Below are 24,613 nucleotides of genomic sequence, written 5' to 3'. Positions count from 1 at the left end.
AGAGCTTCCTCCTAAAAATAAAATACAAACACCATCCAGGGACCTAGAAGGCCCTACGAGACTTGTCCCTTGCCCACCACTCCAACATAAGCCCACTTGATTCTCCCCCTTGTGCTGTGTTCTCTGTTTCTCAAATATACCCAACTCTTTCCTTTGCAAACATTTGTCCTTGTTTATTCTGTCCAGGCCATTTTCCTTCAGAGCTTCTCAAGTCCAACTCATTCTCATCAACATGTCTCAGCTTAAGTGCCATTTCCTCAGAGAGAGACCATCCCTGACCTCCCCAAACGAAAGGGTGTCCCTCAGTTACTGTGTGAAGCATCCACTGTTCTTACCCTTGCCTTCTACACTGTACTCTCTAGGTGGAGAAGAACCTCGACCTTCCTCTGTGATGAACCGACCAGAACTAGTATTCTGGTTAACTCACCCCTTCTAGAATCTGTGTCAAGGTTATAGTTTAAGGATATTTTTTAAAAAGGAAGGCAAGTAGCATGGAAACATCTGGTTCAGGACGGAAGCCCAAACTGGTGATCAATATTTATGCAGAGGCACAAGAAGATAAACAATTGAGGACAATTTTAGAAACAGTATGACCAACATATCGTTTTAAAAAAAGGTCTCCAATTTTTTCCCTTTCTTATGTGGTGGCCATTGATTAGAACAAGATAATAAATAAATATGGTACAGTACCTGATTCCTGATCACACACCATCTCTTACAGATGAAAGATCCGGGCAGTCAATGAACTGGTTACAAACAGGTCGGTGGGCTCAGATTTGTGTTAATGCTGGATGGGATACAAACATTCACTTCTGTATTCAACGAATATTTGCTAAGGGTTGAACACGTGCTGTGTGTTAATCATACTGAATATCAATCTTTGCCTTCCTGAAGCGTTTGGTCCAGAACAATTATAAGGATAGGTCCCATCCCAGAAGCAAATTCATTAGATGAAGGAAGACAGATGTATGTAAGGCCACCAGAAAAATGTAAAGTTCTAGATTGTGTAATATTAGCTGGAATAATTGAGGATTTTCACAGAGAAAATCCTGTCAAAGTCCTCAAAGATGAAGCCGAGGTTTAATGTCTTGCTACCTGGAGAATGATGATGGTGCTGAAAGAGAAATACATACTGGGAAATCCAAGGTGGTACCTATGCGGAGATAGAGGTCTGTTCTAAATGTACCGAGTTTGGGTGATGGCTGACAGTTGAATGGAAATGGACTGTGAAATGGCCATCCAAGCAGACCTGGAGCTGGAGAGGTTTAGGGCTGGAGATATAACTTTTAAAATGAAGCAACTGTAAGTAAACAGCATAGCATGCGTGGTATCTGGAAAGGAATAGAAGCTTTAGAAAGGTTTGCTGTTAGAATTATTAGCATAGAATTCAATTTTAAATACTAACTAGATGAGAGGGAAAATGCAAGCTAAATGGACAGGAGGAGCTGGATTGGGGGGGAGGGCAAGTGTGCCCGAGTGAGCAAGAAAGCAGAGGTGCTTACACGGACGAGCCCGTGCCCACATGACCGGTATCTGGAGAATCACTGTTAAGGATGGATGAGAGACGCAGGGCAAGTTCCATTGACAGAATGAGAAAAATGAAAACGAATGCGCTTGGAAATGATCTATTCAACCTTCCTAACCCCTACGACAGAACATCCATCTCGTCATCAGCCTGAATCAAGCACCAGAGCAAAGGAAAACGAAGCGTGCTCAACTCTACTGGCTGTGGCGCGTCCTAAAAAAAGGACCAGAGCCCCTTCCCCACCTCGCAAGGGTCCTCTCTCCCACCCTGCGCGTAAATCACACGCCTCGGAAGTTTTGCATTAGAGAGCCCAGCAGGGGAGGAAATTGTCTGCAAGTAGAGAAAGTAGAACTAGAGCAGTCCGAGGAGATTGAAAGGGCAAAACTATCACGCAAGAAAACTGTAAGTTCTGATTAGTTTTATGACTTTGCCTTCATGCCTCAGGAGCTCAATTGATCACGGCTTCCGCGACAGGTTCGGGGGGGAGGGGAGGTCGCTGGAAAAAATTCCCCAAACTCGCCTCCAGCTCCGCGCTGCCGATGCAAATACCTCGCCGAGAGATGGATGGGCTGCTGCCCCTCCTACTTTCACCGATCCTCTGGATTTTCCTGCGAAGGACTCGGTCTGCACCGAGCTGTCAGGAGGGCGGCGGAGGAGTGAAGCGCGGGGGTGCGCACGCGAGAGTGCGCGCGCGGCGGCGGAGCGGCTTCCTTGCAGAGAGCCCTCACTCGGGCTCCGGGAGGTGCTGGAGTCTCAGCAGCTCGCGGGTCCTGCCACGCACGGCGCTGTCTGCAGGCGCCCGCCGCCGACCACCCGCTCCTCCTCCGCTCCCGCCCACCTGGCCCGGCCCCGGCGCGCCCTCTCCATCTCTCCTGGGCCCGCCCACTCGCCCTCTCGCCCTCTCTCCGGACGCGCGCGCCCGCTCGCTCCGGACCTGGCGTCTGAGCCTCCCGGGGCCCGGACAGGGACCCCGCATCCTGCGCCCCGCGCCCCGCGCGGAGGGCTGTGATTGGAACAGGCGCCCGAACCGGGCCGCCGCAGCGGGTGCCGAGCGGGCGCCGCGGGTCCGCCCCGTGCGCCCAGCTGCGCGCACTGGGTCCCGAGGCACCCGCGGGCGCCCGGCTGCTGAGCGCGCCTCCTTTCGGATGCCAACGCCCGGGTGGCTGGCGCCGGACGCCGCGGAGAGGGCAGCGAGCCCCCAGGTGAGTTGGGGGTTCGGGGAAGGCGCCGCCGGGCAGAAGCGCGCCCTCGCCGTGCGCCTGGGGAAGCGGGACTCTTCGGCGGGCGGGAGGCGGGCGTGGGGATCCGTGTGGAGTTTCCCTGGCGTCCCCAAGTTACTGCTCGGTGGCCCTGAGCTGCGGCTCCGCCGGGCAGGGCGGGCTGGGGGTGCCTAGGGCGCGGGGCCCGGAAAGCCGGTGCTGATGGACACCAGGTGCAACGCGAGTTGGCGAGTTCAGGGAGAGAGCAGATCGCAGCGTTCTCCAGGTGAAGCGGTGCACGCAATCTGGTCCGCTCTCCTCAAAGAGGAGCACGAGGGACCCTGCTTTGACCTGGGATGGATAGGGGCAAAACTCCGCGCTGGCGGGGCGTTCAGCTTCTGCCGCGGTCTGAGACTGCAAAGGGGTGTGTGCCTGAGCGTGCGGGAGTCCAGCTGACCATCTGCGTAGACTCCGTGTACCTTTCGGAAAGGTGGAGCTCATCTAAGGGTGCTTTGCTTTTTCCTGTAATTAGTATTCTGCTGCTGCCGGGCATCCGCAGGGCTGGCCTCTACTAGGCATCCTGCCTCCCCTCCGCCCGGCTGTACCCAAGGCGTGCGTCGTTCAAAGGGCGCCCTGCTTCTCTGAATGCTTGATGGACTTCTTCGTGGGCACACCTGGTCCACGGCTGGTTGCGGGTATTCGGCCTCCCAGCGTGGATGCACGAGGAAGAACCTATTGTCTTTATTGGCTTCACGTTTTAGATCGTTAATCTTACGGATTTCTTAGATACAGTTCAGGTGAGTAGAGATTGGCACTGAATTCACAGCAGTGGGAAGATGGGAACCTGTGAAGAAACCATCAAGGATTGGGTGTCTCAAGGCTTTGGAGATCTGAAAATTGAACCACGAATATACTTAAAACGCCTTTTACCTTGCAAGAAATATCTTCTCTTTATTGGATCACTTTTTAAGTGAAACATCTTTAAGACTCGCCTTCATAATTCCTGTAATCAGGCAGGTACTCAGATTAGTTTTCACACAAAAGTAGATAAAACTTTTTGGGAAAAAATAGAAGAAAGTGTAAGTAACATGTGAACATATGGCTTGAGCTATGTGACAAGTATGCATTTAAAAAAATCAGGTTAACAGCGCAAAAATGTGTATTTTAAGAGTGTAGGGGCAGTAGTAGCCATTTTTTTTAAACGGAAAGTTTGCGTTGATACACTGCCAGCGACATCTAAATAGTTTTAAGTGTGTCTTTATAAAGACAAGTTGGTAGTGAAGAACTGAGGAAGAAAGTAATTGCATTGGAAACCTTTCAGTAACTCACCAAATTTACTTCTTTCCAGAAGAACTGGTTAGATTTTGTTTACAGAAGCTGTTTTCTTGTTACTATATGTAAAAGGCAATATATTAAGAATCATTTTCTTCATTTTGGGGCTATTTGGGACAGTATGAATTAAAATGCTAAAGAATTGAGGCAGGTAGTCAAACTGGCAACTTTGTGGAAGTCTGGCTTATATCAGTGTTTAATGTGGAGTAGAGTGGCAGAAGCAATTAGGTAGCAACCAGCCTTAATAGTCTTATCTGGTAAAGCTAGCTGTGAAAGCCTGTCTGTGGAAAGAAAAATCATCATCAGAGCAGACCATCAACCTGCTAAAAGTCCTTAAGGTTTGCAGCCTTAATAAAAGGGCATTTGTGCACTTACAACGTGAGATATTGTGATTAAGGGCTGCAGTAGGTCATTAGAATTGTGTTAACAATCAGCTGACAGGCTCACAAGTCTTCTTAAGTCCACTTTTACTGATTTAATAGCACAGAGCTTTTCCCCTTCTTATAAAAGGGTAATTGTAAAGCATCTACATTACTGCAGTTTACCCTTGAATTGACTCTAGTTTTCAGTATCCAGTGAAGGCGAGAGGATGGAGAGCATCCTGAGCCGGCCACTGTTCAGCCTTCCTAGATCTAAAAATCCACCCACTGTGTCTCCTAAGGCGTGATTTCATTATTGGTCTCCCTATCATTCAGCATTTTAGTTTAGTTTAGTTTTGTTTTGTTTAGGGCAAAGCTGATAGAAACTTCTCAGAATGTATACTGATGTGAGGAAGTGAATTTTGTGCCAAGCCCAATGCTTTGTCAGATCTTTTAGAATCTTTTGTAAAGATTCACTGCCATAAATTCACTGCCATAAATTGCTCAGTGTGTGAATTTTTATGCCTCAGTGATTCCCTCCTTCGATTTTATAAGGTTTTGCATTTATTGCCTTAGTAGTTCGTATCACATCATGGTTCTCTCTCACATGCAAAAAGGTTTGTTACTTGATTGGGAGGCTTTAAAGCCTTCTCTTAAATTGGTGGTATCAGAAACTTCTAAAATAACTAAGGCACCTTTGTTAATTGCAAAGGGATACTGATGGGAGCTTCTCTCCTTAGCAGGAAGGACTCACTTGCTTCTAAATTGGGTGATAAAGGGGAGCTGAGGACAAGGAAGGCGTGTGATCAGCATCCTGTGTGTGACCATCTCCTCAGCCTCTGACAAGCAGAGCAGATCTAGCTGTAACCGGCAGCACTTGAGTGCCTCCTCTGGGAATCTGCTGGTTCTGCAGAAAGATACCCTGCAAACATTTCCCCTTGTTCTGCAAGACTCCTCACTGATAAAATTATCGGTGCAAACGAATATGCAGACATGCGTGTCCTTACATTCATTTCAGATGATACTCTAGATTTTCATTCTGGTAGAATTTCTTTTTGGCTGTTTTACTAAATGTTTACTGAAACGCGATGCCTTTTATTGAAGTCGTGTAAATCTTACCTGGCTCAGTGTAAATGCAAGGGTAAATTAAGAGTGAAGATTGATCCTGCTGAGATACGTTGTAAAAGTATGAAGAAACAAGCCCTTTAAATATAATTTTACCATTTAGATATTCTATAAATAGCTCAGAAGGACTGTGCTTTGTCACTTTCCTTTTAATTTACATAGGCTTCTTCTAGTTAATTGTAAACTATTGTTCCTCTTTCTTTTTCATTCCTTTCACCCAGGGCAGAGGTTATTTGTGCTAGTTGAAAATGATTCTGTAATCCACTTAGAGAAGTTTTAATTCCCTGTCTCATAAGCAGATGCAAACTATGGGGCTATGGGATTCATTTCCAGGACCCCTGCCTGAGTATTCAGGCCAGTTAACCACGGGAGGTTGTGGTCTGTGGCTGTAATGTTATCTGGCCCAGGGAGCTAATGGGTTTGATCACAGTTTCTTTATGTGAAAAGTCACATATCACAGAGGGTCCCCAGCCTCACTAACTAAAATGTAAAGAATTATACCTTTTAAGTACAAAAGAAGAGGGCTGTTTCATCAGCATTAAAATTATCGAAGTTAATGCTAAACTTTTTAAATGGTTTAGAGATGGAACAAATGATAGTATATTTCTGTAGTGAAAGCTGCAGATGGCAATATTAAATCTAGAATGATTCTAATGGGTACATTGGGAACAGAGAAGCATCTCAAAATATAGGATTTATAGCAACAACTAGATTACCGTACAATATGCATTCTTATATCCTAAGATATTTTCCTGAGTTGGTACCCTGTTTCTAAAACAGTCAATGGACTATTATTCAAATTTCACTGGAGGTACTTAACTCCCATAGTGTTACAGAGTAGTAGGAAGTTATTATTATGATTATTGATCGCCAGAGTTGTTTAGAAGGGAAAAGTCACGTTTAAAGTTGGGTACAGCTTACTCTCCATTTTTTGTAACATATAAACATACAATCCTGAGCAAGAGATTCCTTTCCCCCTCTTATGCTTCCTCTGTCCTGACCCTTTTGGACGGAACCTGATGGTCTCCTGCTTTGAAAGTTCAAACTCATGGTTATTTCAGAAATTTGAGGAAGATCAAATCTACCTTTCTTGGCTTTTGGAGAAGACGATAAATTCTAAAGGTAATAAATTAGAAAGATCGTCATTATCAGAATGAGAAATATTTAACAAACACCTTAAATGATCTTTGCAATCCTAGTCATGCCCAGTCCTATCAGTAACTAGGTGTGTGACCTTGGGCATTTCAGTAGGATTCTGCAGACTTTGGTTTTGTTAGTCAAGAAAGAAAAGACTGCCTTAGGTTTTTCTAATGCCCATTCCAGTTTTGTGGTCCTTGAGGAATCTTCAAACGTCAGTAGCAGTGGGTTTGGGGGCTTCTTTCTATCTGCCCCCTGCCCGCAACATAAACACTCAGAAGAACCAAGCGATTACTTTTCTTCAGCACTAAAGTGACTGTGCTCTCTCTCTATCCCGTAGACATCATCTCTAGAAGCTCTCTGTTTGTGTGTGACAGTTGCAACTAAAGTGTGGCCATAGCTCTTGAAATGCTCCTTATCCTGGATTCCTTTCTCTCTGTTGTAACCTCATGGCATCTGCTCATTCGTGAATGGGAGATTAGAGCAGATCATTTTCCCCCTTTGCATTCCCCAAAATGTGTTAAGTGGGTCTGCTTTAAAAATAAGTAAAAATAACAATGAACAAGTATTATCCTTTTTACAGAGCAGACTACTCTAACTTTGTGTATAGAGATAAATCACAGTGAGGACCTCGGTGGTGACAGGTAGCTGCTGTCCTGGGGAAGGTAAGGGCAAATGAAGGTCTTTAATGAAGACATTAAATCAGGAGGCAGCCTCGCTGTTGAATTTAAATAATGCCATTAAATACCCAAGGAGTATCCCCAAAAGAACAGACTGCTTTTGCCAGACTATACAAAAGAACTAGTTTGTAGAAGGTTGTTCTAAAAGCCGTGTGATGTCGTCATAGTGCCCTCTGACCACTGCTGTGAAGTGGTATCATGTCCACTTTTAAACATGAATGTTGTTCACTCTTCGTAAGGATTCCTTAAAAATATGTTGCTTGTCAAAATGTAGTTCAACTTTAAGGCAGACTTGGAAATGACGGTTTCCTCCCAGCAGGCCCACAGCAAGATTTTGTTTTCCATTTTGTTATTGTTAACCACTGCGATTTCTTGTACTACTATGTTTTATAGACCAGCGAGCAAAACGTCTAGGGGAATAACAGTTATGTTCTAGAGATGTATGGCAGTTATCTATTGTGGATTTTCCTGATTCTCATGGCGTGTTTCACTGGCAGTCCTCAAATGTCATTCTTACAATTGTTTTCATAGCAGGTGCAAATTACCGAATTTATTTTGAGACTGTTGTGTTCCACATAATTGTGAACTAGACCCATTTTTAACCGAGAGGTAGGATGTCTTCGAATCGTCTTTAGAGTACCAGTAGGTAATATACTACGTGTTAGCATGGTATGCAGTTAAGTATATTTCAAAATGGTTTCAGAAGACTTGTGTCTGATGCAACTCCAGACACGCAGAGCTTGAGCATCTGTTCCTTGCCTGTAATTTAGAGAAATTGATGGTATAAAGTCTTTAACTTAGGTAAGCCACTGTTTATTTATATTGGACTGCAAATAACACTTCCAGTTTGACTAAGTGCTGCAAAACCTAAAGTAGTAATATGTTTCCTTTTAATATAATGGATACTCATATTTTATAGCTCAAATTAATTCTAGAAGGCAGATAGCTCTGTGTGCCTTTTAAAAAAGCAGTTTAGCAAGTATAAATTAGCAAGTATAAATTAGTTGGTAATTAGGCATGTGCTTACGCTACATGGTTATATATTAATGTGAGTGACTGAACACGATACATTTTAGGGTACTTGTCATGTTTTTAGCAGGTTGCCTTGAATTTAGATGGAACAGTCTCTGGAAGATGGGCCCTTTTGCTGATTACCAGTTGGTATGCTGATGCATAAAAACACATTGTTATTAAGGGATTTTTAGTCACTGTTTTTCACTCTGAACAAACATTTGATTAAGAGCACGATGGTCACTTGATCTGATTTTTGAAAGTAGCTTCCCAGAGGTGTTAAGTGGAGCAGAAAATCCAAGAAAATTTTATAATAATGAATCCGTTTGGGTAAAATGGTATTAGCTAGTAAGGTTAAGTGAATAATAAACTATCTACTTGGAAGTAATTCTTTACCACTTAGTTGAACAAAAATAATTGGAACAAAAAGTTAGCATGATACAGTGATTTCAGGTCAACAAATTATGTTGACTTAGTAAATACTGCTCGATTGAGGCTCACCCCTCTCTCTCTTTTTTTTTCCCTTTTTGCTCCAATCTGTTGAAGATTTCCTTTGTGAGGTTCCCTTTTGCATTCTTCCGACTAAGGTGTTTTGTGCTGATCACAGTATTTTTTTTTAATGTATATTAACTCTTTTATTTGTCACAACCAATCCCATTACGTATATGTAGTAGTATTATCGCCTGGGTATCTTAACGTCTTTATTGGAGTATAATTGCTTTACAATGGTGTGTTAGTTTCTGCCGTATAACAAAGTGAATCAGCTACACATATACGTATATCCCCTCCCTCTTGCGCCTTGATCACAGTATTACTTTTGGTGATTTTCATGTGTTTTTGGTTTGGCAAAAAAACAAAAACCTAACTAATGTTATAAATTTTTAAAGTTATAAATTTTAGCTTTAAAATATCAGAGCAGGAAAAAAAATAGTTTTAAATCTAACCCAGATTTTTTTAGATTTTAGATTAATTACCAGACCCGAAGCGGTCACCGGTGTTCTTTCAAACATCTGTGGTTGGCCTCTGTTTAGTTCTTCTCTCCTCAGATATAACCTATTCCTGTTGTTTTTGTCCTCAAAGTTATAATGGTACCCATTTGTAACTGTCCAGAAGTTGACACAGATCTGTAGAAGTTACTTAACTGTATACCAACACATTATTTTTCTGCGCTGTCTTTTTTTTCTGAGCTGGTAATAGTGACCAGGTAAGCAATTGCGACCTCCAGAGGGCCACTCTCCTAAGCTTTCCCACAGGAGACATTGCACGTGACACAGCTTGGGCGCAGAGGTCTCTGCTGGCTTCTGATGTGACTTTCCCCTGGTTAACGCCTATATGGGAAACTCAGGTAGGAGAGGAGGCGGAAAAAAGGGAGAAGATGAACAGTGTGGAAGTCTGAGGAGGAAGGGTGCAGGTTTCTGCTTTGGGGCACAGATTCGTGAGGCAATGTTTAACCCATTGCGAAAAAAGTCAACAGTTGTGATTGGTTGGGTGCTTTTTTCATTTATGTGGCAAAAATGTTATTGTGGTGCCTTTAGACATGTTGACATTTGTGTGAAGATGGGAAGCCTATTTGGTGAGGTTACGTGACAGGAAATCTCAAGTTCAAGGCTTGATTATTTCTGTTGATGACCACAAATAACTGAACGTTTTTCATGACGCTTCAGGGCCTTTCATTTCTTTCATGATATCCGAACCTGGACAGGGTGAGCTGGGTTTAACTGCTGTACTGGCCTTTACCTTGAAAACTAGATCTGACCGGAAAGCAAGGCAAGGATGTGGGGGCACCTGACCCTTGACCACACAGCTTCCTCCTGCTGTTATCAGGTGTATATTCCTGGCAGAGTTCGTAGCTACCAAAAATGTTGATGTGCGTCTTATGAAACTCGCTACTCAGACCACACTCGTTCGCGCATGATTTTCTGATTTTACAAGCGCACTGCACGAAGGGTATTCTAGAGGCATTTATCTGCCTCATGAAAGAGAATTTCGTCCTCCAGTGTACACAAAGCCAGTTAAAGTATCCTTGTACGCTCTTGTAGACCTCCAAGGAAGTTAAAGGAAATTCGCCTCAAGAGCCTGGCAAATACTTCAAATCCTGCAGAGGAATATAATGGAATTGTTCTCAAAGTGATTGTGACTTATAAACATGGTAGAGTAACCAAGGAGTTTATATATTGACTTATTATATGGTTAAGTTTTCATATTAAAAAAAAGGGTGATTATAATGAAAAGAAACATTCTGTAAATATTTTCTGAATGTCAATTACAATGCCGACTTCTGTTCGAGATACTAGGATCCAGAAATGGGGCAAACATCCCTGTTCATCAAGGTTTATATTAATTCTAACTGCTTTTGAAGGCCCTGATTTAAGTAAGGAGGTACAGAAGTCTCAGGCATCTTTCCTTCGCAGATATTATCATCTCAATGACTCAAGTAACCCATGGCATTTTCGTTCTTTCTTTTTATTTATTTATTTATTTTATTTATTTTTATTTTTGGCTGTGTTGGGTCTTTGTTGCTGTGCGCGGGCTTTTCTCTAGTTGCGGCGAGCGGGGCCTACTCTTCCTTGCGGTGAGCGGGCTTCTCATTGCGGTGGCTTCTCTTGTTGCGGAGCACGGGCTCTAGGTGCACGGGCTTCAGTAGTTGTGGCACGTGGGCTCAGTAGTTGTGGCTCATGGGCTCTAGAGCGCAGGCTCAGTAGCTGTGGCCCACGGGCTTAGTTGCTCCGCGGCATGTGGGATCTTCCCCGACCAGGGCTTGAACCTGTGTCCCCTGCATTTTCTATCACTCCGTTCTTTTATATGTTCTAGCTAGTTCCGTAACTCCACAATCTTGTATGGAAGAGAAATAATCAGGAGGCAAGAAGAGTAATTTAAAGCATCTCACATTAAAATTCATGCTAAGTTTCATAAATACACAAAATGCTTCTTTTACGTTCCTATGGCTTTCTTTAATCTCTCTACCCTTTAATTATTAACAATGTGTACTTTTTCACAACTGAAAAAGAAAAGGCAACAAAAGCAATTCTATATAACTAAGACCTGTAACAAAAAAACTTTATAAGATAGTTGAGCTCCCACATTTTGCAAATGTGGAACATAAAATCCCGGAGGGATCCAAGATCATTACAGCAAATGATGGAGGGTCTGGTGACCCTATTCCCAGTCCAGATTATATTTCTTATCAGTGAACATCCTGAGTGAACTCAAATAGATTTCTCTAATACCGATACCAATCTTTGATTTATAATAATAACAGAGGACATGGCTTTGGGAAAGAAAATATTGCGTTCTTGTTTTAAGAAAGTTTTTTGTTGCCATTGTTTGTATCCATCTAGATGCTTTGTTTTACGATCTGCCTAGTTCTCTGGCACCGACCAGAACTATCAAGAATGTTTTCATTCAGTGTTAAGAATTTTTTGAAACATTTTACTATAGATTACATTAAACTGAAAACTAACATCACTTCACAGACTAACTTTAATTTTAACATAACTAGTTTCAAACTTAAAAAGTCACAGACTTCCCTGGTGGTCCAGTGGTTAAGACTCTGCGCTTCCACTGAAGGTGGCACAGGTTTGAGCCCTGGTCGGGGAACCAAGATGCTGCACGCTGCGGGGTGCGGCCCAAAAAAAAAAAAAAAACACCATATATATATATATATATATATATATATATATATATATATATAGTATTTTATATATATATATATATATATATATATATAGTGCTTTTAGTTGTGCCAGGCGCCATCCTTAGCTTTTTATGATCTGCTTATTTAATCCTATGAATTAGATCAAATTATTAACATTTTCATTTTATAAGTGGGAGACTTGAGGATTCATCTCTGGAACTTCTCAGAATTTAAAAATCTTGTCCCAGATCACATAGCTAAGACATGACAGTCTCAGAATTTGAATCTTTGTCTGAGGCGTATGCCCGCAGACTTGACCAGTGTTTAATTACAACAACTCCCCAAATCGAGAATTCCCAAAAGTTCATTTGCTATTTAGTTTTTTAGAGGTTGGGTACATTTTCACACTGAAACAATGTTATCAAGTTCCCTTAATCCGTAGAGGAGGCTAAATAACATCATTTGGCCATAGCACATTTTAAAACATTTTGTCTTAGGGACCAAAGCATTTATGGCCTTGTTTTTATGAGAAAATTCATTGTCTCTTGAGGAAGGAGTGTGGTGAAACTGGAAATGTTCTTTGGCTGAAGGGGTCTTGTGCTGGTCTCAGTCCCGTCACCACAACCCTAACCCACCCATCCCCCATCCCCAGGAACCTGGTTTGTGAAGGGGACTCCGTGCCCATCCCTGTGCTTCCACTAAAGGCCACTCACCACGAGTACCTTGGTTCTGATTCCCAGTCATCACAGACGAATCCCTACACCAGTGCACATTTCCTAGGTTAAGTATCTACTTGACTTCTTTAACTACAGGTAAACTGAGACAGGTAACTTGTCTCTTAGGTGGGTTAGCTAAGACCAACCTACAACGAACCTCCAACCTAACTGAGGGGCCTCCAATGGAATATCAGTCGATGACCCCAAGTTACGTCTTATAATTCTAAGGGTAGAACAACTCGCCCTTCTAGAGTGATTTCTAAATGGACCAAATTCATTTTTGATCATCAGAGGGGAGATCTGGATTCTAGGAGACGGTGTTCAGTGCACAGACTGCAGTTAATATGCTCCAGTAATAGTTTATCCTTTCTGGGGGTTCTCAGAGCACATCAGTTAGCTTTACGTGGGTTATTCTGGAATGTCCTTTGGAATTTCACAGCTTTACAGAGGTATCTTTAACAGGAATATGTTCATTTGAATAGAACTCAGAGTACATGCAACCTGTTTCTTCCAGTTGTGTGGACTATTTTAACACGTTTAGTACATTTCACCTTGTACTATATATGGCATTTTCCATAAGCAATTTGACTGTCAGAAATCATTTCACGAGTAGCAGACATTGCTGTTACAGGAGAGAAGGTAGAAGGATGGAAAAGTTGGCCTAAAGATAGTGTATTTTCTGCATGGTCGGGAGCTATCGTGTGGCTTCATATTCTTAAAACGATTTTTCTCCTGTTCCTCAAAAAAAAAAGTGTTAATCCTTCGCCTTAATTATCCCATTGTTGATTTATTTATAGGTTGTCAAATGAATTCATAAACCAACGTGCAGTGATTTAAGTGAACACTGTCATACATTTTCGTTCCTCTGTGTTTTGGGGTGTATTGGGAAGTTGGTTTTGTAAACTGATTGTATATCTCTTGCATAATCAGAATTCTGTAACTGAAATAACTAGACTTTAGGGTAAAAGATTTTCTCTGGGCTGCTGCTAAGGCACCTCCTGGGTGCATAGAACTGTGAATCAGGCTCACGAATAGAGTCTTCTCAGCCCTCTGATGATCAATATAATTCAACCCCATCCATGTTGATGGAGAAAGACCCTACTATGTACAAGCCATGCTGCAAGAGGTTCAATGAATATTTGTAAAGTAGCAAATAACTGCAGTGCAATAGAATAACGGAACATGCTACACAGCACACGTGACAATAAGTTTGAAGGGTAGAAATTGGAAACCACTGAGCTTTTCAGCTGATCACAATCAAATCAGAACACGTCAAAACAGCTGGTGTTCTGTGACTCAGAATCAATCAACCGGTTTTGAAGCACCTCATACCTCTTTATTTCTCTTTACGGTTTCACAGAAGAGGTTTAAGCCAGCATCTGTCCTTTCCATTTGGTTAAACCACTGCTCTGAGCTGCTTGGCTTTCATATTCTAATACCAGCGAATGAAACTGACTATAATAGAAAAGAAAAATAACCGCCAGCATTAAAATGATTTTTTAACTGATGTGTTGCTCCATTTGTATTAAATCATATGCTCAAAATTAGGATGCACTAGAAGAGCCACGAAATGTTAAGGTTGTGTTACGGAATCAGGATAATTCTGCATCATCAGTATTTATGTCATTTATGAATATGGCAACAGTTTGTGCAATTTTATATCTATGTTTATGATTCATATTTTAATGATGATACAAATAATGATATATTGGGAAGATCAAGAGTAAGTCAGTAAATGAAAGGAAATTAAGTGTTATTGTGTGTTTCGGTTTCTGACACCAGCTCTTCTCTCTGTTCTGGTAGGTACCTATTACACCATTCTTTGGCGAAGGTTATTCAGCAGTTGTGACCTCTCCCAACCGGACACTCTACAAATTATTATCTCTGGACTCCCAGCTGACACCCTGCCGGAGGCAAGAGCTACTAAGCCAACTGGAACTGTGCCTTTTCTCTTGTCAAGGTTTTTTTCTTACACAGGAAAAAGAAAGAAAAAAAAAGATGAAGTTGGGCAAAGTGGAATTCTGCCATTTTCTGCAGCTAATAGCTCTTTTCCTGTGTTTTTCTGGGATGAGTCAAGCAGAACTCTCAAGGTCCAGATCAAAGCCCTATTTCCAATCAGGGAGGTCCCGGACCAAGCGCAGCTGGGTGTGGAATCAGTTCTTTGTGCTGGAGGAGTACATGGGTTCAGACCCCCTCTATGTAGGAAAGGTAGGGCGTTTGGCCTTTCGAAGTCACAAATGATTGTTGTGAATGTGTATGGTTGAATGGAGAACTGCTAATTTTTGCTTTGGGGGTGGAAAACACGAACTATTGCGAGGTTTTGGGCATTCATGAGCCACGCTGAAACCGTAATCCAGGTGTTATTCATCCCGTGTAGGCACAATTTAGGGAGTGATGCTTTATTCCTAGGAACAGGTGAGGATCCTACAGACGCCTAGTTCACCATGATTGTGGCATGTTAGTAAAGCTGCCATTTCCAAGATGAGAGCAAGAATATTCACTAATAAATGAAGAGTAGTGGGTTCTTCCAGCCAGTTGCTTTTTGAGCTTCTTTCTGGGGGTTCCTGGTTGAATAATGCTCATACTAACTTATGCTTATGTATCCTTTTCTGATACTTGCAGTTAAAAATTGCGAAGTGTAATTACTGTGCCTATTCCTTCTAAATCACGAGCAGTTCAAACCTACATTTCTTAGTGGTAGTCTTGTTTTAATGGATTTTTAAAATTTGCTTTTTAAAATTACATTTTGGTTAAAAATGAATGTGAACAGAAGTCCATGAGAAGTGATATTAGACCAACAGTGGGCAGTCTGGGATGTATTTATTTGGCGGCCAATTGGTAGCCAGATGGAGTTTTTTTTTTCACAGCTTCTTTCTGGTTGTGTATCTGGGCAGGGGCTTCCTTTTGAACTGAAGGGTGCTTCAGGGGGCGTGGCCTTTTCCCCGGCCATCCTGGTACTGTGTTCCCACTTTCTAGTCTGTTGCGGGTTTGATTATTTTCATGTCTGAAGATTTCCTGAGCTTTTTCAACTTGGTTCTGCGCACTGGTGGAGGGTTTCTAAGTGGAGTGTGTTGGCGAGACATGTATACGTCTGCATGTATGCTTTTCACTGTCAGTTTTATGCATCTATTCCTGATAAAGTGAAGCACAGCAAACTGAGGAATTTTTCCCCGAGTATATTTTCAACTGTGAACGGTTGAGGAAGAATCTTTGCAATTTATTCCGTGGGTCATCGTTTCATTTGAATAGACCTTAGGTAAGGGTGAAAAATCTATTTTTCTTGATAGGTATCTACATAAGTCAAGGTAATCTTTATTATATATATGCTTGTTTTCCTTTGAAAGCCTCTATCTTATACAAATACTGATACTGTGTTGTAAACAAAAGGATTTGAATACATTCAAGTTTTCTGGGGGTGTGGATTAGGAATTCTTTTAGCCTGGTCGTAGCATTTTTCTGCCCTGAGAAAGGATGTACACAATTGTTTTTTTGGTGCATGTATATATTTCTTTTCATAGCCATTCTACTGTTATCAGTAGCACCGTCATTTATACCTTACATGTATTAAATCTCTCCATCTCTCTCGTTTTCTTGTAAATCAAGTGAAAGCAGTAACCTTATGCAATGTTAGTGACTAAGAATCCAGCTCAGAATTTCATTCGTTTTTAATGAAAATTTGAGAAATTCATCAAACTTTTTTTAGTGGACAGGTCTATAATAATTCAACTACTTCATAAGGATCTGTAGTTATTAGGTGAAATCACGCTTTTGTACAAGTGTCCAATTTTCTAAACGCGACTAAAATACTTCCATTAATTTGGTTTTAAATGGAGTTGCTTGGGTGAGGTTGACATTTTGAAATCAGTGTAATTTAAAAAAACCCTTATTTTAAATTTTGTACCCTTCACCATAACAATTTAAAATGCTTATATCGAAATAATCCCTGTAAGTCAGTTTAAAGTTATGAATGCATGACTCTAGGTTACTTAAATTCCAAATGCACGTGAAGGTACTGGGCTATGTGCTGTTGTTATTTTTCTAAGAGAAGTTGTGTGGTTCTTTGATTAGGTAGCACATATTCTGTGCCTCCTTTTCAATTAATCAGAGACAATCTTTTAGCAGATTTTATGTGGCAGGAAACAAGTTTGTGCTTATCTCTTGAATGCTGTATATGAGGAGTTCAATACTGTCCTTCACAGTATAAATGTTCAGGATGGAAATAGGTTTTTTTTTTTTTTTTTTTTTTTCCGTACGCGGGCCTTTCACTGTTGTGGCCTCTCCTGTTGCAGAGCACAGGCTCTGGATGCACAGGCTCAGCGGCCATGGCTCACGGGCCCAGCCGCTCCGCGGCATGTGGGATCTTCCCGGACCGGGGCACGAACCTGCATCCCCTGCATCGGCAGGCAGACTCCCAACCACTGCGCCACTAGGGAAGCCCAGGATGGAAATAGGTTTTAAAAAACTCTGAATTGATTAAAGTACAGAAAAGGGGCAATACAATAATTTGAGATGGAAACAGAATTTATAGAGCAGACTAATGAAAGGCTTTAAAAGGAGAGATTTACATTCGCTTGAGAAAAGGTGGCTGAGAACGTGAATCCTTTAGGTTGTTTGAGATGATGAGTCTTTTTTAGGTTGGTGGTCTGAATAGGCAGAGTTATAGGAATAATTTTGACTTCAGTTTTGATCACTTGGGTATGTACAATAGATATATCTTCCTTTTTTTACCTTGAGGGAGGTAATGGCTATGACCAGAAGTTTTTACAGGACTGAGAGAACAGAAAATTCTAGATGAAGAGTGGAAGAATGGATAAGCAGATAAGCAAGGGAAGAAAAGAAGGAACCTAATCCTTACTTTTCACAGATGCATAAACTATGCTGGTTAGATGGCTACACTCTGAGTCTTCCTGAAAAAACATAGCTATTTGGGTAATTTGGAAAATATAAATGATGACCTTGGTAAACTTGATGGCTTTATTTAATCACATAATGGATACATACAGTGTGCATCAAATTGACTTCAGTTTTATTGCTGACTCAGGCATTTCCTACTAGTTGTATGATTTTGGTTAAGTGGCCTATTACTAAACTGTAGCTTCCTCATCTTTAAAATGGGAATAATGATGTCTGTAATTCGTGTTTTTACTGAGAAATAATGAGATAAAAATATTTGGAACATACGTTAATCTAGACATCATGATATTTATTTCACGACCTTTTAATTATAAATTAACTGGGTTGTGAATAATCTATTGTGTTGTGTCCAGTGTTATATTTGTGATCCTTCAGATGAAAGTAGACATTATTTTAAACTTAATGCAGTTTATTAGAGGAGCGGTCTGTGTTGGATGTGAATGGAAATACAGCTTGTCTTTATATTTGTATGGGATAAGACTATGGCAAAAATATGGTTAGCGGGTAAATGATTCAGTCCTTAAACACAAGGACTTAAATGTCAGAGAAATCATGTCTAAATGGGTTTTTTTTAGCCTTCAAATTTGGAGACCGTATTAATGGCTGATGCCCAACAAGTTCAGTTAAATTATTCTACACTTAAATAAAATTTGGTGTTTTAGACATTGAGGATAGAGAGGTCCCAAGATAGCTTATGACCTTACTATTTTAGCCAATTTACCGAGTTTGTTTAACGTGATAACTCAAGACCAAAGTAGAACAGTCTGTTGGAAAGGGCCAGGAGTGCTTCTAGAACCCTCACCAAGAGGCCTCCAGGGCACAGACCTCTGGTCTAGGTTAGGATCTGACCTTTATCATTAGCATCCCATCGTTTTCTTGTAATAGGAGTTGAAAAACTGCGGAGTCTCAATGTGTTGACATAAGGAAGGTGTCATTAGTCATTACTCCGATGGAGCTCTTTTTTTTGTTTGAGGTGTAATTGACATATTATTTTCAGGTGTACAACACAATGATTTGATATTTGTGTAAACTGAGAAATGATGACCACGATAAGTCTTCATTTACATCTGTCACTACATAGTTACCAATTTTTTTTGTGTGTTGAGAACTTTTAAGATCCACTCTCCTAGCAACTTTCTCAAATGTGCAGTATGATATATTTAACTAGCGTCACCGTGCTGTATGGAGCTCTGTTTTAAAGAATAATAGTGCACCTTAAAAGTATTTCTTAGTTGCCGCCGTACCTGTTTTCTTGTCCCTCTACAGGGGCAATGAAGTGGAGAGGCCATCCTTTTCTCCCTGTGACTTTGTATCACCCTGACCTGGCTCTCGAAGTGCATAGGAAATAGCAGTTTCCAGCCATCTGATTGCATCACACTGTACTTTTGTAGTCCAGTCTTTTCCTCACCTTGGCATTTCTCACTTAATGTCCCCTAACCGTCTGACAAAAAATTTTGTCTACAAAACCACCCAGCCTCAGTTCCAGGTGTTAAGTGTTTTTCATTTCTGCTCCCCATAATGGGCTGCCAGCCGTTTGCTGTGCTCCAGGCCGTCACTTGCACTGAAATGTGTGTTTCCTTCCTCTTCCACAGTCTGCTTCTCTAGCTGTTAACATCACTCTTGCCTTTCCTGCTACTCCCCGTTCTTCCCTCCTCATTCAGGGAGAATTTATGCCTATTGCGCTAGTCGAAATCAAAGACAGGAATGCAGTATAGAATTCACTCTGCTCTCGGTTTCGCCTGGCTTGAAAGTGTTGGTGAGCATCTCTGATGCATTTAATTGCACCTCAGCCATATCTCTCGCCGAGAGATTCTCTGTCTCCTGATCACCAAAGCTTTGTTCGGTGTTCCAGAAAAGAAATTTTCATCTTGAAAGGAGGTTGCATTAAAAGAATTGGGTTACAAATGAGGTTCCTTAGCGGGGCTAATTCATATTAGACACACAAAAAGAAAATAATCCCCAATATTAAGTACTTAGGGAAGAGCATTTATATCATGGTAAAATTTACATTTTATAGATTTCGGGGGGAAAAAAAACAGCAAAAGCATCCTCTTAAATATGTAGATTACCTGAAATTGGTTCCAGTCTTAGAGGAAAGCAAATAGTTTGTTCTCCTTGTGTATGCATAGGAAACCCATTTTCATAACATTTTTATAACCAGAGTGAATTGTGAACACCCTTGTTTTTATCTTCTTGTTACTTTGCCGGTAGAAATGTGGAACTCCTGGTGGCTTCAAAAGGAATTTGGACATGGATAAGCTCTGTGGGATGCAAATAAGTTCAGACTCCTAGAAATATTTTTTGCAGCTAATTTTAGCTCTTATAAAACTCCGGTATAACTATCAAGTGGTAAATGCATTTTCTTCACATAAAATCAACAACCCCAAGTCTTTGTATGTTCTTTCAAAACCATAATGAAAATAAAATATATCAGGCTTTGCCACTAAAATGCAGACATCTACCATTAATTCAGTTTAATATAGCTTATTTTCTCTTCAAAGTTATCTTAGGTTAGAAATGAAGGTTGTAGTTAGCTACCAAGTACTTTACATGTGCTACTACACAACTAAAAGTTGGAGGATAGGGACTTACGGTTATAAACCTAATTATAGTCAAACTAGATAGCCTAGATTGGCTCTATTTTCTGATAGTGTGTCTGTGTTGGCCAAAATCGTTTAAAAATGCTGTCTTCTTTAATGTGTGTGTTTATACACACTTGTTACCCATTTGGTGATGAAGCAAAAATCATAAAAGAAAAATTAAATTCAGTCTATACCCGTTGTGTTTTTATGTTGTATTTATGTTGAGTTTTTAAGTGCAAAGACAAGATACCAACTAAAAGGATGATACGGGGCCTTTCTATAGTAAGTGCACTATAATTTTTGGGTCAGCTTTCTATGCTGTGCTCATTGATACGGAGTCACAGAATCTGCAGCGGTGTCCGTAAGTCACCAAGATAAATGACAGAATTAGATGAGCAGGACAGTCACTGAGCCTTTGCTGGTTTAAGCGTACATAGTTGAGTACTAGAGTGGGAGAAATTTCATCCTAATCATTTTGTCTGATTTACATTGATTATCTGTCATAATGATTGTGATCACTGGAGAGAAACAGTCGTTTGTATAAATGTGCTTAAAATCTTTCGCATGCTGTGCAGCCTATCCTGTGTTTTCTTTCTTCCCCTTCCTTCTCTTCTTCTTCAAATCCTTATTAAATACCTACTCTGTGTTAGGGACTGTGCTAGATAAAAGAGTTTAAAAAAATAAACTCTCCTCTTTCATAACATTCAGTCTGGTTGATATGCCAAGCAGGTAACCAGATGGCGATGGAGAACAGTCAGTCCTGCAGCTGATCTGCAGCTGTGGAGGTGGGTAAACCAGAGGCACTAATTCATGGGTCTGTGAACAAACGCTTTCATGAGGATACCTGGAAAACCTCTGTGATTTCATGATCCTTTTATTCAGTCTCCATATCAGAGACAAAAAAAAAAAGGTGGGGGGATTATCTTCTTAGAAACTAGGACAGGGGACTTCTCTGGCGGTCCAGTGTTTTAAGACTCCACCCTTCCACTGCAGGGGGAACTGGGATCCCGCATGCCGTGCAGCGTGGCCAAAAAAGCAAAACAAAACAAACAAAAAACCCCAAAAAAACCCAGTAGGACAGAGTCTTCTAAAACTATTGGGTGCTTTATATAGTGGAAAGCTTTATATAGTGGAAAGATCAGTAAGCAGAAACCCTGGCTTATACTGGCAAGTTCCTCATTATTTTGAGCAATGCTCTAAAACGCAATAAATTACAATCTTCTCACCTGTAAAATAGAGATCACATAGGTAAAATTTTAAAACTATTTTGAAATCATTTCAGACTTACATATAGGTCGCGACGTATCATGCCAGGACCCAGCTTCTCCGAATGCTAGCATTGTACGTGACTGTACCTAGTGTTTAAACTAGGAAATTAACATTGGTATAGTACTCTTTACTCATCGAGGGGTTGTACTCAGAATTTTCCAGTTGTTACAGTAAAGTGGCTTTTCTGGCAGAAGCCAATCCAGTATGACGTCTTGCATTTGTCTTGTCTCCTCAAGTCATCTCTTGTCCTTCTTGACTAGTAATTTGGTAGAGTCTCTCACAATCTGGGTTACTTTCACGCTTCTTTCTGTTGTAGACGTGTCAGGTGATGTGTCAATAGTTTGGGCAAGAATTCCACAGAAGTGGTGGTGCACCTTCCTCACTGCATCTTGGCAGGGGGCACAGGATGTCGCTAGGACTCATTCATACTGATGTTCACTTTGATCACTTGGTCAAGGGGGTATCTGCCATGTTCTTCTGCTGAAAAAATGTCTGAAAGTGTCGAAATCCTGAAGGGAGGTATAAAATTATCTAAGCTGTCGTTACAGATTCGAATAAATATTACCGCTGGTTTGAGGGATGTGTATTGAATGATTCATTAAGGTCCACTGTCCATTTTTAGGATGAGGTTGTGGGTTTGTCTGAAACGTGGATGGAATTTAAATCTAAAATGCTGTCAGGTAATATCCATACTTTTATGTAGTAATTGATCTTGTTTCTCAAAAGCACATCAATTTAGGATGTCTCAGACAAATTGATTTTTTTTTTCTTCTGAACCATGCAAGACTGCTCTCTGTAGTCTAGGATCCCAAGAAGATGTCTACTGATCTATACTTAAATAAGCGCTTTCTCCCCCATTGCTTACAAAATATAAAGAACTGTTTTATACTGTACAGTGTGCCACAAATATTTAACCCTCATGATTATAAATAAAACATTGCTTTGGAAAATAATAGGTACCGTCAGAAGTAGCTCAAGAGAATGCAGTCGAATGTCTTACATTTTAATATATTCATAAGAGAGTTGAAGTCTAAATAATGAATAGTATTCTATTTAATGTTTGAAAGATTTAGTAATGAGAATTTCTCTTAATGATTCTTGGTAGAGCCTATAACATTTCTGATTCACAGTCAGTACTGATTAATCTTCAGAAAAGCCTTGTGATTTAGGAAGGAGTTCTTATATTGGAGATGAGGTAAAAGATACATTTGGAAGTACAGTAAGTAGAGGAAGGGGACAGTCATTAGAGATATAATCCAGAAGAGTTAGAAGGCAAATCTGGAAACTAAATTTCTGGAAAAATGTTAATAAGATGTTTTATGTCTATAAAAATAATTTTTTCTTCAAAGTGTCAGATTTAGTTGCATTATTATCAAGGCCTCTTAACATATGTTTTTGAAACCTTTACCTTTAAAATGGCATATGTTCGGGCTTCCCTGGTGGCGCAGTGGTTGAGAGTCCGCCTGCCGATGCAGGGGACACGGGTTCGTGCCCCGGTCCGGGAGGATCCCACATGCCGCGGAGCGGCTGGGCCCGTGGGCCATGGCCACTGAGCCTGCGCGTCCGGAGCCTGTGCTCCACAAAGGGAGAGGCCACAACAGTGAGAGGCCCGCGTACAGGAAAAAAAAAAAAAAAATGGCATATGTTCAAGAGAGGATAGATATATTTACAAGGGCTCTCAAATTATTACATACTACTTCCTAAAATTTAATAAATCTGGAAACTGAACATAGTTAGAATAATAGGGCATGATAATGGAGAGATTAAAATGGTATTTAAGCCAGGACACAGAAATATTCGAAATGAACCCTAGAACAGAAATTTCCAGAATAGGGTATGGAAAAATCACAAACTGTTGAGAGTCTAGAAAGAAAATATTTAGGACTTCAATTAAAAATAATCTCATCTTTAAAAAATTCTAGTTTTTGGTATATGAAATATATAATACACTTAAGGAGTTTTCACTGATAAAAGTACACCTTCAAACAAGTGGGAAGACCATTAGCCCATCCCTGAAGGGGTTAAAGAGATTAGGAGCATTGGTAGCTGGTTGGCCCTGCACTGCAGTGTAGTACTCTAGTGAGCTGGTGTGGAAAGATGGAGCAAGATAGGCTCAAGCCTCAGCTTAGCTTACTTTTGTACCTCATGGCTTAACATTTCAATATAAGAGAAGGTCTGAACACATTCCAGTAAAGAATAGCTAGAGAAAAGGAAATGGTCAGGAAAATACTCATGTTGGCCTCAGCCAGCCTTAGGTCTTCTCAGAACAGAAGGCTGGGGATTATTGTCTCTCCTGTCACCACACCAACAAATACCAGAGTGCCCAGATGATCTGGGGGGAAAAAACCAAGGTAGTATGGGGAGGCCATCTACATTTCTAGTTAAGCTAGAATCCTTGTCTTCTGTAAGATAAATGCAGAAGAGTAATTTCTCAAGATGGGGCTGTGTTACAGGAATGGTAATTACAAGAACCAAAATGATAAACATCATTCCAGCAAGTTGTGTGTGTAAACAGTGCACAATTATCTGATAAGAATGCTTCCCTTAGGGTATTTACTTGTCTTCTTCGTTAAAATGCTGACATGTTTTAAGGTATTTAACTGAAAACACACAATCAAGATTTGGACAACACATACATAATGTTCAACAGATGTGAGTTTGAAAGATTTGTGATGATCACTAGTGAAATTAGTCAAACCATACTTAAATTAGATTTTTCTGATTTGTGAGTCATTTAAGGGTCCACACTGAAGCAGAATCTGTGTGGAGAGTGAGAGATTACACATTCTGCACTTGGTTCTTTGAAATGAAGAAGTGAAAGTTGACATTTTCTTTTTCATAATGTATCTGCGAAACTCAGTTCTGTATTGCACACACTCTCTCCTTAACAGTTTGTGTAATTTTCTCAGCTGAATCGTAGCAGCTGAGTTGAGGTGGCTATAACTCATTTTGCTTATTCAGGAGAAGCAGATACTGGTGAGCTCTAGGCATTGGGATTCAACCTAATTCTATCTAAGAAAAGTGAAGCCATCAACAGTTAAAGGTGATTACTGAAGAAACAGGTGAGAAATAATCACGTGACTGTAGCACATGGAGAGAGGTCATTTGTAATGCTAAAATCATACATGGA

At 40.8% G+C, this 24,613-nt stretch overlaps 1 protein-coding gene across 1 annotated transcript in view; it reads left to right on the top strand.

Annotated features, from left to right (window-relative positions):
• Positions 1–2,408: 2,408 nt before the first annotated feature.
• Positions 2,409–24,613, top strand: part of CDH7 (cadherin 7) — a 124,206-nt gene continuing 102,001 nt past the window's right edge. Inside the window, exons 1-2 of the mRNA XM_079942346.1 lie at positions 2,409–2,727; positions 14,522–14,926. Of these exons, the coding sequence (XP_079798472.1) occupies positions 2,671–2,727; positions 14,522–14,926 (462 nt within the window). The 5' untranslated portion in view covers positions 2,409–2,670. The remainder of the gene's footprint in view (positions 2,728–14,521; positions 14,927–24,613) is intronic.

This window comes from Stenella coeruleoalba, assembly GCF_951394435.1.
Source record: "Stenella coeruleoalba genome assembly, chromosome: 14".
Taxonomy (NCBI): Eukaryota; Metazoa; Chordata; class Mammalia; order Artiodactyla; family Delphinidae; genus Stenella; species Stenella coeruleoalba.
This window is presented reverse-complemented; position numbering and strand designations above follow the sequence as displayed.